The sequence below is a fragment of the Pristiophorus japonicus genome, chromosome 2 (genome assembly GCF_044704955.1).
Source record: "Pristiophorus japonicus isolate sPriJap1 chromosome 2, sPriJap1.hap1, whole genome shotgun sequence".
NCBI classification, from domain to species: domain Eukaryota; kingdom Metazoa; phylum Chordata; class Chondrichthyes; family Pristiophoridae; genus Pristiophorus; species Pristiophorus japonicus.
Genome location: NC_091978.1, coordinates 8,538,659 through 8,552,836, shown reverse-complemented (window position 1 = coordinate 8,552,836; position 14,178 = coordinate 8,538,659). Strand labels below are relative to the sequence as shown.

General features: G+C 51.1%; 1 protein-coding gene across 1 annotated transcript in view; it reads left to right on the top strand.

Moving 5' to 3' along the window:
• dysf (dysferlin, limb girdle muscular dystrophy 2B (autosomal recessive)) overlaps window positions 1-14,178 on the top strand; it is a 220,083-nt gene that overhangs the window by 44,134 nt on the left and 161,771 nt on the right. The window contains exons 10-11 of the mRNA XM_070859521.1: window positions 9,728-9,818; window positions 11,891-11,968. Of these exons, the coding sequence (XP_070715622.1) occupies window positions 9,728-9,818; window positions 11,891-11,968 (169 nt within the window). The remainder of the gene's footprint in view (window positions 1-9,727; window positions 9,819-11,890; window positions 11,969-14,178) is intronic.

Below are 14,178 nucleotides of genomic sequence, written 5' to 3'. Positions count from 1 at the left end.
TGTATCAATCCCAAACTAATCCCACTGCCCCGCTCTCTCCCCATAGCCCTGTATCAATCCCAAACTAATCCCACTGCCCCGCTCTCTCCCCATAGCTCTGTATCAATCCCAAACCAATCCCACTGCCCCTTGCTCTCCCCATAGCCCTGTATCAATCCCCAAACTAATCCCACTGCCCCACTCTCCCCATAGCCCTGTATCAATCCTAAACTAATCCCACTGCACCACTCTTTCCCCATAGCCCTGTATCAATCCCCAAACTAATCCCACTGCCCCACTCTCCCCATAGCTATCAATCCCAAACTGATCCCACTGCCCCGCTCTCTCCCCATAGCCCTGTATCAATCCCAAACTGATCCCACTGCCCCGCTCTTTCCCCATAGCCCTGTATCAATCCCAAACTGATCCCACTGCCCCACTCTCTCCCTATAGCACTGTATCAATCCCAAACTGATCCCACTGCCCCGCTCTCTCCCCATAGCCCTGTATCAATCCCAAACTAATCCCACTGCCCCGCTCTCTCCCCATAGCTCTGTATCAATCCCAAACTAATCCCACTGCCCCACTCTCCCCATAGCCCTGTATCAATCCCCAAACTAATCCCACTGCCCCACTCTCCCCATAGCCTTGTATCAATCCTAAACTAATCCCACTGCCCCGCTCTTTCCCCATAGCCCTGTATCAATCCCCAAACTAATCCCACTGCCCCACTCTCCCCATAGCCCTGTATCAATCCCAAACTAATCCCACTGACCCTCTCTCTGCCCATAGCCCTGTATCTATAGCCAAACTACTCCCACTGCCCCGCTCTCTCCCCATAGGGCTGTATCAATCCCAAACTAATCCCACTGCCCCACTCTCCCTATATCCCTGTATCAATCCCAGACTAATCCCACTGCCCCGCTCTCTCCCGATAGCCCTGTATTAATCCAAAACTAATCCCACTGCCCCACTCTCTTCCAAAGTCCTGTATCAATCCCAAACTAATCCCACTGCCCCACTCTCTCCCCATAGCCCTGTATCAATCCCAAACTAATTCCACTGCCCCGCTCTCTCCCCATAGCCCTGTATCAATCCCAAACTAATCCCACTGCCCCACTCTCTCCCCATAGCCCTGTATCAATCCCCAAACTAATTCCACTGCCCCGCTCTCTCCCCACAGCCCTGTATCAATCCCAAACTAATTCCACTGCCCCACTCTCCCCATAGCCCTGTATCAATCCCCAAACTAATCCCACTGCCCCACTCTCCCCATAGCCCTGTATCAATCCCAAACTAATCCCACTGCCCCACTCTCCCCATAGCCCTGTATCAATCCCAAACTAATCCCACTGCCCCACTCTCCCCATAGCCCTGTATCAATCCCAAACTAATCCCACTGCCCCACTCTCCCCATAGCCCTGTATCAATCCCTAAACTAATCCCACTGCCCCACTCTCCCCATAGCCCTGTATCAATCCCAAACTAATCCCACTGCCCCACTCTCCCCATAGCCCTGTATCAATCCCTAAACTAATCCCACTGCCCCACTCTCCCCATAGCCCTGTATCAATCCCTAAACTAATCCCACTGCCCCACTCTCCCCATAGCCCTGTATCAATCCCAAACTAATCCCACTGCCCCACTCTCCCCATAGCCCTGTAGCAATCCCAAACTAATCCCACTGCCCCACTCTCCCCATAGCCCTGTATCAATCCTAAACTAATCCCACTGCACCACTCTTTCCCCATAGCCCTGTATCAATCCCCAAACTAATCCCACTGCCCCACTCTCCCCATAGCTATCAATCCCAAACTGATCCCACTGCCCCGCTCTCTCCCCATAGCCCTGTATCAATCCCAAACTGATCCCACTGCCCCGCTCTCTCCCCATAGCCCTGTATCAATCCCAAACTAATCCCACTGCCCCGCTCTCTCCCCATAGCTCTGTATCAATCCCAAACTAATCCCACTGCCCCACTCTCCCCATAGCCCTGTATCAATCCCCAAACTAATCCCACTGCCCCACTCTCCCCATAGCCTTGTATCAATCCTAAACTAATCCCACTGCACCGCTCTTTCCCCATAGCCCTGTATCAATCCCAAACTAATCCCACTGACCCTCTCTCTGCCCATAGCCCTGTATCTATAGCCAAACTACTCCCACTGCCCCGCTCTCTCCCCATAGGGCTGTATCAATCCCAAACTAATCCCACTGCCCCACTCTCCCTATATCCCTGTATCAATCCCAGACTAATCCCACTGCCCCGCTCTCTCCCGATAGCCCTGTATTAATCCAAAACTAATCCCACTGCCCCACTCTCTTCCAATGTCCTGTATCAATCCCAAACTAATCCCACTGCCCCACTCTCTCCCCATAGCCCTGTATCAATCCCAAACTAATTCCACTGCCCCGCTCTCTCCCCATAGCCCTGTATCAATCCCAAACTAATCCCACTGCCCCACTCTCTCCCCATAGCCCTGTATCAATCCCCAAACTAATTCCACTGCCCCGCTCTCTCCCCACAGCCCTGTATCAATCCCAAACTAATTCCACTGCCCCACTCTCCCCATAGCCCTGTATCAATCCCCAAACTAATCCCACTGCCCCACTCTCCCCATAGCCCTGTATCAATCCCAAACTAATCCCACTGCCCCACTCTCCCCATAGCCCTGTATCAATCCCAAACTAATCCCACTGCCCCACTCTCCCCATAGCCCTGTATCAATCCCAAACTAATCCCACTGCCCCACTCTCCCCATAGCCCTGTATCAATCCCTAAACTAATCCCACTGCCCCACTCTCCCCATAGCCCTGTATCAATCCCAAACTAATCCCACTGCCCCACTCTCCCCATAGCCCTGTATCAATCCCTAAACTAATCCCACTGCCCCACTCTCCCCATAGCCCTGTATCAATCCCAAACTAATCCCACTGCCCCACTCTCCCCATAGCCCTGTATCAATCCCTAAACTAATCCCACTGCCCCACTCTCCCCATAGCCCTGTATCAATCCCTAAACTAATCCCACTGCCCCACTCTCCCCATAGCCCTGTATCAATCTCAAACTAATCCCACTGCCCCACTCTCCCCATAGCCCTGTATCAATCCCAAACTAATCCCACTGCCCCACTCTCCCCATAGCCCTGTATCAATCCCAAACTAATCCCACTGCCCCGCTCTCTCCCTATTTTCCTTTAAACTGATGCAATGCTCTCTGCCTTAAGCACTCCCTGCGGCAGTAACAATAATTCGATAAATTGTACTCTCCGACTGTGAGCCACCTGATCGAGGTCCCGTCACCTTCCTTCCCCGCAGCCCTGAGAGAGTTGCTGAGCTTCTGCACTCGACAGAAATATTCTCAATGGTTTTAATTTAGTTTACAAAAAAGTATAATATTTGTCTTGACTGGCTGCCAGCGGGCCTATGAGTAGCTGGGCTTATACTGACTACATAGGACGGGTTATGAGGTGATTTGGAAATGGCTGATCGCAGGCATAGACTGGATGAAAGAAATAAGGAACTGATGTGTTCGCCACGACTGGACTGGTGGCAATTTATTCCTGTCTCCGCACATCCTGAGTTGTGGAAAGTTCGCTTTTCCGACTGTTAAACCTTCCTCTCTCTCCTTCTCGTTCTCGCTCTCTCTCTCTCTCTCTCTCCTCCCCTGTATCGCTCTGCAAAAGCAATGTTGTGTGGCCTGTCTTAAAGGGACAGTGCCGGGGACTCTGGGGTCTGTCCAAGTTCCTGGGTAATGTGAAGCTTTGCGTTCTTGGCGGTGTGCCTCGTTGCCCTCGGGCCCTTGGGCCCGGCTTTGTTCTCCTGCCTGCCGACTCTCGCTGGGGTGCACGTTTGAGGTGTGGGTCGGGGCCGGCTGCAGGAGAGTGACGGCAGCAAGGTCCAGGTCGGTGATTGGAGCGCGGGCAGGGACAGCAGGAGCGGCGAGGTCGGGGGCGAAGGAGCGGCGAGAGATTGTAGAGGGCAGTGACCGGGGCCCAGGAGAGGCGAGAGTTCGGGGCCCAGAAGAGGCGAGGGATCCAGGGGCAGCACGGGCCCAGCCCACACTGCGATATGTGTGCGCACTAGGTCTGTGCAGCAGAGCTGGTCTCCAGTCATCTTAGATAACCCTTGCCACTGGACCAAGACCTAGCTCTGTCAAGCCCGCATGGTGGCTGGTGTACAACGGCCACCACGTGTTAAATAAATCCACGCACAGGCATCTTCCACCCTTCAGGATATAGTTCAGGACCCGGAATATTAGTTCATTCATTGAAACACCTGTGAACTCTTCCCTTTTTTGGCGTGGAAGTAGGTAATCCTCATTTCTAGGGACTGCCTATGATGGGGGGCGGGGGGCATGGGGGTCTCCTTGACAGTGACCCGGTTGGGTGGGGGGGTGGGGCGGGGGTAGGGGATTGGGTTTCGGCGGATAGCACACCGACGCAAACAGGCAATGCCTCGATTTTAAAATTCGCGTCCTTGTTTTCAAGTCACTCCATGCCCTCGCCCCTCCCTATCTCTGTCATCTCCTCCAGCCCCACAACTCGCCGAGATGGCTGCGCTCCTCTAATTCTGTCCTCTTGAGCATCCCTGATTATAATCGCTCCATCATCGGTGGCCGTGCCTTCAGCTGCCTGGGCCCTAAGCTCTGGAACTCCCTCCCTAAACCTCTCCACCTCTCTTTGATCCTTCAAGACGCTCCTTAAAACCTAGCCGAGCTTTTAGTCACTTGCGTTAATTTCTACTTACTCAGCTCGGTGTCAAATTGTTTTGTCTCATGGTACTTGCTTTGGAGACAGTTCAGAGAAGGTTCACTAGGTTGATTTCGCAGATGAGGGGGTTGACTTATGAGGAAAGGTTGAGGAGGTTGGGCCTCTACTCATTGGAATTCAGAAGAATGAGAGGTGATCTTATCGAAACATATAAGATTATGAGGGGCTTGACAAGGTGGATGCAGAGAGGATGTTTCCACTGATGGGGGAGACTAGAACTAGGGGGCATGATCTTAGAATAAGGGGCCGCCCATTTAAAACTGAGATGAGGAGGAATTTCTTCTCTCAGAGGGTTGTAGATCTGTAGAATTCACTGCCTCAGAGAGCTGTGGAAGCTGGGACATTGAATAAATTTAAGACAGAGATAGACAGTTTCTTAACCGATAAGGGGATAAGGGGTTATGGGGAGCGGGCGGGAAAGTGGACCCGAGTCCATGATCAGATCAGCCATGATCGTATTAAATGGTGGAGCAGGCTCGAGGGGCCTGCTCCTATTTCTTATGTTCTTATACTCCTGTAAGCGCCTTGGGACGTTTACATTAAAGACGCTATATAAATGCAAATTGTTGTTGTCCTGCCCCGGATGGGCGGACCTCAGTCGCCGGACGTAACTGTCGGTCCCGGTGAGCATCTGATTGTGGCAGTGTGGGACGTGAGCTTGGGAGGGGGGGTCTTAGGGGGGGCATCAGAGATGTGGCCCCATCGCCGGTCCGGTGAAGCTCGGGGAGTGGCGGGTGCCAGCGTTTACTGATGTTTGCTCGTGAGGAACGTCTGGACCACCAGTAAGCTGCCTCCACTGTGTACCTTGGCTTCAGACTGTGGGGGGTGGTTAGTGGGGCCGCAAGGAGGGCCTGTCGGAAAGCTATTAATTGGTGCACTGTGAGACTGGGTCGAGATGGTTTGGTGTGGAGAGCAGTCGCTCCCCGGACGGAAGTGCAGAGACGAGGGAATACGAACCGCACTCACACAATAAACAAGGGAGACTCGCAGAGAGCTGTCGACAGAAGGTGAGTTAAACCTCCCTGAATCTGAGAGTCTCACAACAGCTTCATGAACTATTCCTCACCTACACACACACACACACACACACACACACACACACACACACACACACACATGTAACAACAACAGCTTAATTTATACAGCGTCCTTAACTTCCCAAGGTGCTTCACAGGAGCGTTGTAAAACAAAATTTGGCACCAGGCCACATAAGGGGATAATAGGGCAGGGCTTGGTCATAAAGGTAGGTTTTAAGGAATGTCTTAAAGGAGGAGAGACATGTAGAGAGGCGGAGAGGTTTAGGGAGGCAATTTCAGAGCTTAGATTGAGCGATTATTGTTATATATGCAGACTATAGATATACTCTCTGTGTAGTTACTGTATAGTTGCATAAGATGGAGACTTGTTACCTGATGCACTATCAATAAGGTTTACACTGTGTATATACTATGCTGGCACCACCAGAGGGTGCAACTGGTGGAGACCGGGGTTTCCTGCCCCTGTGGCAGAGGCTGTCCACCAGAGGGCACTGCGGTGGAAGACCTGAGGATCAACTGCATAGGTGTGCAGGGCCCAGTATAAAAGGCTGCTCACCATGCGGCTGCCTCAGTCTGGAGTTACAAATAAAGGACCAAGGTCACTACAGTTGGAGTACAACACAGTGCCTCGTGGAGTTATTCATAAGTACAACACCGACATAAAAATTATAATCAGGGATGCTCAAGAAGGCAGAATTAGCGGAGCGCAGACATCTCCGGGGGGGGGGGGGGGTTGTAGGGCTAGAGGCGATTACAGAGTTAGGGAGGGGCGAGGCCGTGGAGGGATTTGCAAACAAGGATGAGAATTTTGAAATCGATGCGTTTCTCAACCGGAAGTCAATGTAGGTCAGCGAGTACAGTGGGTGATGGGTGAGCGGGACTTGGCGCGGGTTAGGTCACGGGCCGCCGAGTTTTGGATGACCTCATGTTTACGGAAGGTAGAATGTGGGAGACCAGCCAGCAGTGCATTGGGATAGTCAAGCCTTGAGGTAACAAACGTGCACATACATGCACACACACGAACATGCACAAGTGTACACACGAACACACATACTCACACACGCGCCAAAACACATACATACACACAATCATAAGAATATAAGAACATAAGAAATTGGAGCAGGATTAGGCCACTTGGCCCCTCGAGCCTGCGCTGTCATTTAATAAGATCATGGCTGATCTGATCATGGACTCAGCTCCACTTCCCTGCCCGCTCCCCATAACCCTTTACTCCCTTATCGCTCAAAAATCTGTCTATCTCCACCTTAAATATATTCAATGACCCAGCCTCCACAGCTCTCTGGGGCAGAGAATTCCACAGAGTTACAACCCTCTGAGAGAAGAAATTCCTCCTCATCTCAGTTTGAAATGGGCGGCCCCTTATTCTGAGACTATATCCCTAGTTTTAATTTCTCCTATGTGGAAATATCCTCTCTGCATCCACCTTGTCGAGCCCCCTCATTATCTTATGTTTCAATAAGATCTCCTCTAATTCTTCTGAACTCCAATGAGTATAGGCCCAACCTAATCAACCTATCCTCATAACTCAACCACCTCATCTCCAGAATCAACTGAGTGAATCTTCTCTGAACAGCCTCCAATGTAAGTATATCCTTCCTTAAATACAGAGACCAAAACTTTACACAGTACTCCAGGTGTGGCCTCACCAATACCCTGTACAGTTGTAGCAGGACTTCTCTGCTTTTATACTCTATCCCCCTTGCAATAAAGGCCAACATTCCATTTGCCTTCCTGATCACTTGCTGTACCTGCATACTAACTTTTTGTATTTCATGCACAAGGACCCCCAGGTCCCTCTGTACTGCAGCACTTTGCAATTTTTCTCCGTTTAAATTATAATTTGCTTTAATATTATTTCTGCCGAAGTGGATAACCTCACATTTTCCCACATTATACTCCATCTGCCAAATTTTTGCCCACTCACTTAGCCTGTCTATATCCCTTTGCAGATTTGTTGTGTCCACCTCACAATTTGCTTTTCCTACCCATCTTTGTATTGTCAGTAAACTTGGCTACATTACACTCTTTACATTAGCGGCCCTAAACATAAGCAACCACATAGTCCTCAGATTAGATGTAGACAAACATACACACTCCATACGCAATCATCACATCAGCAAACATCACACACCCGGGCAGAACATGGGGGCAAAAAGGACCAATTTCGGGACATCATGTGCCGTGCCCAATCGGCACCTGTGTTACGATCGCTGCCATACTGGTGTAGGCTTCCCTGGTGGCTACTAAAGCAGGCACTAGGCCCCCTTTGCATATGTTAATTGGAGGCCTAACACCTGTAGGCGGAGCCCTCTGTAAATTTGTATACCGTGAGGCGAGCAGGTTGATGGACGGGCCTGACCCACTTGGGCGTCTTCAAAGGCCCCAGCTGGCCGGAGCTGGAAGGAAAACCTTTTTACAATTGAAATGCTAAAAATAAAAACCTTCCTGCGGAGCCAGGAGGAGCTAGTATTGATCTCCGACCCCTCTGTTCAAGTCCCGCTCCAGGAGCTTGAGTACATAAATCTAGGCCGACACTCCAGTGCAGTGCTGAGGGAGTGCTGCACTGTCAGATGACACATTAAACCGAGGCCCCGTCTGCCCTCTCGGGTGGATGTAAAAGATGACGAGCAGAGGTGTTATCCCTAGTCTCCTGCACCCCTCAATCAACATCACTAAAAAACCGATGAACTGGCCATGATCAGATTGCTGTTTGTGGGAGCTTGCTGTGCACAAATTGGCTGACTGTAGAACAGTACCCAGCAGGGGTCAGAGCCTCGAGGGAGAGGAGGAGAATAGGAAAGAACTAACGTGAGCTTATTGCTAAGAATGTTGGGAGAGCCTCGCCCCCCCAATGGGTCGTGACCTCTCTCTGTATCCCGATGGGTCGTGACCTCTCTCTGTATCCCGATGGGTCGTGACCTCGGTCTGTTCCCGATGGGTCGTGACCTCTCCCTGTTCCAGATGGGTCGTGACCTCTCCCTGTTCCCGATGGGTCGTGACCTCTCTCTGTATCCGATGGGTCGTGACCTCTCCTGTTCCCGATGGATCGTGACCTCTCTCTGTATCCCGATGGGTCGTGACCTCTCCTTGTTCCCGATGGGTCGTGACCTCGCGCTGTTCCCGATGGGTCGTGACCTCTCTCTGTTCCCGATGGGTCATGACCTCTCTCTGTATCCCGATGGGTCGTGACCTCTCTCTGTTCCCAATGGGTCGTGACCTCGCGCTGTTCCCGATGGGTCGTGACCTCTCTCTGTTCCTAATGGGTCGTGACCTCTCTCTGTTCCCGATGGGTCGTGACTTCTCTCTGTTCCCAATGGGTCGTGACCTCTCCCTGTTCCCGATGGGTCGTGACCTCTCCCTGTATCCCGAAGGGTCGTGTCCTCTCTCTGTATCCCGATGGGTCGTGACCTCTCCCTGTATCCCGATGGGTTGTGACTGCACGCTGTTCCCGATGGGCGGTAATTGGCCGGATTGGATTTGTCCTGCTTTTTGTGGACAGGACATACCTGGGCAGTTGTCCACAATGTCGGGTAGATGCCAGTGTTGTAGCTGTACTGGAACAGCTTGGCTAGAGGCGCGGCTAGTTCTGGAGCACAAGTCTTCAGCACAACAGCCGGGATGTTGTCGGGGTCCATAGCCTTTGCTGTATCCAGTGCGCTCAGCCGTTTCTTGATATCACGTGGAGTGAATCAAATTGGTTGAAGACTGGCTTCTGTGATGGTGGGGACCTCAGGAGGAGGTCGATATGGATCATCCGCTCGGCACTTCTGGCTGAAGATGGTTGTAAACACTTCAGCGTTGTCTATTGCACTCGCGTGCTGAGCTCCGTCATCATGGCATGAAGAAATTTCTCCTGATCTCAGTCCTAAATGACCTTGCCCTGTTCCCGTTGGGTTGTGACCTCTCTCTGTTTTACAGGGAGGAGTTACAGACGACAAGACCGAGGAGAAGTCGATGTCCACCCTCAACCTGGGCGTGAATACACCCACTGTCTCCTGCATCTTTGACCGTGAGTACAGTGTGTCCTGCTCCTGTGTCACTGTGAATGTGTGCAGGGGAGTGTGTGTGCGTGTGCGTGTGCATGTGTGAGTGTTTGTGAGTGTGTGTGTGCGTGATCGAATGTGTGAGTGTGTGTGTGAGTGTGAGTGTGAGTTTGAGCGTGAGTGTGTGTGTGTGTGAGTGTGAGTGCGCGTGTTTGAATGTGTGAGTGTGAGTGTGTGTGTGTGTGTGTGTATGAGTGTGGGTGTGTGAAAGTTAGTGTGAGTGTGAGTGCGTGTGTTTGAATGTGTGAGTGTGTGTGTGAGTTTGAGCGTGAGTGTGAGTGTGTGAACGTGAGTGTGAGTGTGTGTGACTGTGATTATGTGTGTGTGAACAGGTGTATTGATGTGTGTGTGTGTGTGTGTGTGTGTGTGGGTACGGGTGAATGTGTGTGCGTGTGTGTATGAGTGGGTGAAAATGTCCGAGCGTGTGTATGTTTGAGTGTGGGTGTGTGAAAGTTAGTGTGAGTGCGCGTGTTTGAATGTGAGTGTGAGTGTGTGTGAATGTGAGTGTGTGTGTGTGTGTGTGTGTGAACAGGTGTATTGATGTGTGTATGTGTATGTGTGTGTGTGGGTACGGGTGAATGTGTGTGCGTGTGTGTATGAGTGGGTGAAAATGTCCGAGCGTGTGTATGCTTGAGTGTGGGTGTGTGAATGGGTGTATGAGTAAATGTATGTGTGTGGGTGTGAGTGAGTGTCTGTGTGTGTGTGTGTGGGTGTTATGTATTAATGCTTGGGGGGTCACCAGACACCAGAGGGCGCCGCGGTCGGAGGTCATCAGGCTGTACGCATGTGGCACGTGTGCTTGGTCACCTGTATATAAGCCGGGTGCCTTTGTCACGCTGGCACTCTTGGGCTGGAATAAAGATGGATCAGTTTGCACCTGAGTGCGTTTATGTGTGGTTGAATGTGTGTGTGAGTGATTGTGTTAACAGGTGTGGGTGTGTGAGGTCAGCCCTTGAAACGTTAATGATGTGTGCTCCCCACAGACACAGACTGATCAAAGTCCCAATGGTTTCCCCCTCTCCCGGCCCTGAACTACACTTCACAGGGAGTATCTGGAGTGGGGCTCGAATCCTTCGCCTTCTGACTCCGCGGCAGGAATATCAGCCCTGAGCAAAACGCTCACTCCTTGGATGTATTATAATGTGACCCCAATTGGTACATTTCCTGCTATTTGTGTCCCAACAACACTGGGTATCAGAGCTGCCGCTACGCCCCTAGGGTCCAGTGTTACCATGGGACGGGCATAGGCTAAACATAGCAACACTGGAACAGGAGTGGACCATTCAGCCCCTCGAGCCTGTTCCTCCATTCAGTGAGATCGTAGCTGATCTGTGGCCTAACTCCATATACCCACCGTTGCCCCATATCCCTTAATATCTTTAGTTAACAAAAAGCTATCAATCTCCAATTTAAAATTAACAATCGATCCAGCAACAACTGAATATATTCAAGACAGAGATCGATAGAATTTTGTACACTCAGAGAATCAAGGGCTATGGGGACAGTGCAGGAAAGTGAAGTTGAGGTCGAAGATCAGCCGTGATCTCATTGAATGGCGGAGCAGGCTCGAGGGGCCGAATGGCCGACTCCTGCTCCTATTTCTTACTTTATACGTAACTGGCCCAGCATGTCACTCGGATAAATCAAACCGATTGAAGAAGTAGATGCATTGCCACCTTCTCGGGGTTGTGATATGTATCCTTACGATATCGCTAAGAAACACACGACTCAAGATGGCACCAAGATAGAAAAACTGTCATGTGACTTTGCCAAACGCGCCTTTTATTATTTACACCAGTAGTTGCAGTACACCAGTAGTCCACTAGATGGAGCTCTATTACAGGGGTGACAAGGGATGGGCAATAAATGCCGGCCTTGCCAGCGACGCCCACATCCCAAGAATGTTTATGTTTCAAACCGCACGTCAAATTGAAATTTCATTTCCCATGTCCCGTCCTTCGGAGAAACAAGGCGGGGAAGGAAAGAGAAAGATGGGTGGTCAGTTTCTGAACGATGGGATTTTTTGTGCTGTTTTCAGATGGGACCAGATATCACCTCCGATGTTACCTTTACCAAGCAAGGGACCTGATCGCGCTGGACAAGGACAGTTTCTCTGGTACGTTTCTCCGCACGCACGGTCTGTAAATGTCTCGACGGAGCGCCCGGAAGATCTGGCGGGCCCATCAACACACGTGGTCAACCTCAGACAAGTTTGAAGTTGTTATTTTTCGTTTGGTCTCTGTTCCCCTCCTGGCATTGCTCTCCCGGGAGCCTGGGCTCCCCGGCTGCTGCTGAAGTTTAGCGGCGTCTTGTTCTGAGTTAGGACACGGTTCGCAATCAACAACCCTGGTAGTGGAGCTACAAGCAGAATAGCTTGTATTTTTACAGCCCCCTTAAAGTAGTAGACCATCATCATCATAGGCAGTCCCTCGGAATCGAGGAAGATTTGCTTCCACTCTAAAAATGAGTTCTCAGGTGCCTGAACAGTCCAATACGAGAACCACGGTCTCTGTCACAGGTGGGACAGATGGTGGTTGAGGGAAAGGGTGGGTGGGACTGGTTTGCGGAGCTGATCAAGTGTGGTCAGTGCTTCGATGCTGGGGATGTTGGCCTGGTAGAGAACGCTAACGTTGGTGCGTCTGTCCTCCCAGGGGATTTGTAGGATCTTGCAGATACATCGTTGGTGGTATTTCTCCAGCGACTTGAGGTGTCTACTGTACATGGTCCACGTCACTGAGTCATACAGGAGGGTGGGTATCACTACAGCTCTGTAGACCATGAGTTTGGTGACAGATTTGAGGGCCTGCTCTTCAAACACTCTCTTCCTCAGGCGGCCAAAGGCACTGGCGCACTGGAGGCGGTGTTGGATCTCCTCGTCGATGTCTGCCCTTGCTGATAAAGGAGTAAAACGTTCCAAGGCGTTTCACAGGAGCATTATCAGACAAAAACTTACACCGAGCTAAAGAAGGAGATATCAGGACAGACAAAGAAGTAGGATTTAAGGAGCTTCTTCAAGGAGGAAAGAGAGGTAGAGAGGGGGAGTGGTTTAGGGAGGGAACTCCAGAGCTTGGGGCCCAGGCAGCGGAAGGCACAGCCACCAATAGTGGAGCCATTAAAATCGTAGCGGTGCAAGAGGCAGTAATTAGAGGAGCGCAGATATCTCAAAGGGTTGTAGGGCTCAAGGAGGTTGCAGAGATAGGTTAGGGCGAGGCCATAAAGGAATTTGATCACAAGGATGAGAATTTTGAAATCAAGGCGCTGTTTAACCGGGATCCAATGTAAGTCAGCGAGCACAGGGGGCGATGGGTGAATGGCACTTGGTGCGATTCAGGACACGGGCAGCGGAGTTTTGGATGACCTCAAGTTTACGTCATGTAGACTGTGGGAGGCTAGCCAGGAGTGAGTTGGAGTAGTCAAGTCTAGCGGTAACAAAGTGCATGGATGAGGGTTTCAGCAGTAGAAGAGCTGAGGCAGGGGCGGAGGCGGGCGATGTTACGGAGGTGGAAATAGGCGGGCTTAGTTATGCCTCGGATATGTGGCCAGAAGCTCATTTCAGGGTCAATTATGACACCAAGGCTGCGAACAGTCTGGTTCACTCTAGGGAGAGGGATGGAGTCAGTGGTTAGGGAACGCAGTTTGTGGCGGGGACCAAAGACAATGGCTTCGGGCTTCCCAATATTTCATTGGAGAAAATTTCTGCTCATCCAGTACTGGATGTGGGACAAGCAGTCTGACAATTTAGGGACCGTGGAGGGGTCGGGGGAAGTGGGGGTGAGGTAGAGCTGGGTGTCATCAGCGTATGTGTGGAAACTGACGCTGTGTTTCCGGATGATGTCACCAAGGGGCAACATGTAGATGAGAAATAGGAGGGGGCCAAGGATAGATCCTTGGGGGACACCAGAGGTAACGATGCAGGGGGCAGGAAGAGAAGCCATTGCAGGTATTAATGTATTAATTATACAAAACCTTAGCATATTCTAGACACAAAAGGCATCAAGGGGTATGGGGAAAAAACGGGAATATGGTGTTGAGATAGAGGATCAGCCATGATCATATTGAATGGCGATGCAGACTCGAAGGGCCCAATAGCCTCCTATTGCTCCTATTGTCTATGTTTCTATTTAAAGCAGCAGAGAATTTGGAGCCACTGGGGCCAAAATGTCCCCTTTTTTAAAGAACCGTTAGCACCTCTTTCGGGACGGAGGTGAAGACATTTTGTAAATTGCCTTCGTTTATTTTTGTGGCAGTGTACGTTACCGCCTTGCCCGTCGGACACGCGCCAACCCCTTTCCACCCCGCGTGGGGAATTGCCCCGTGGGAGGGGAT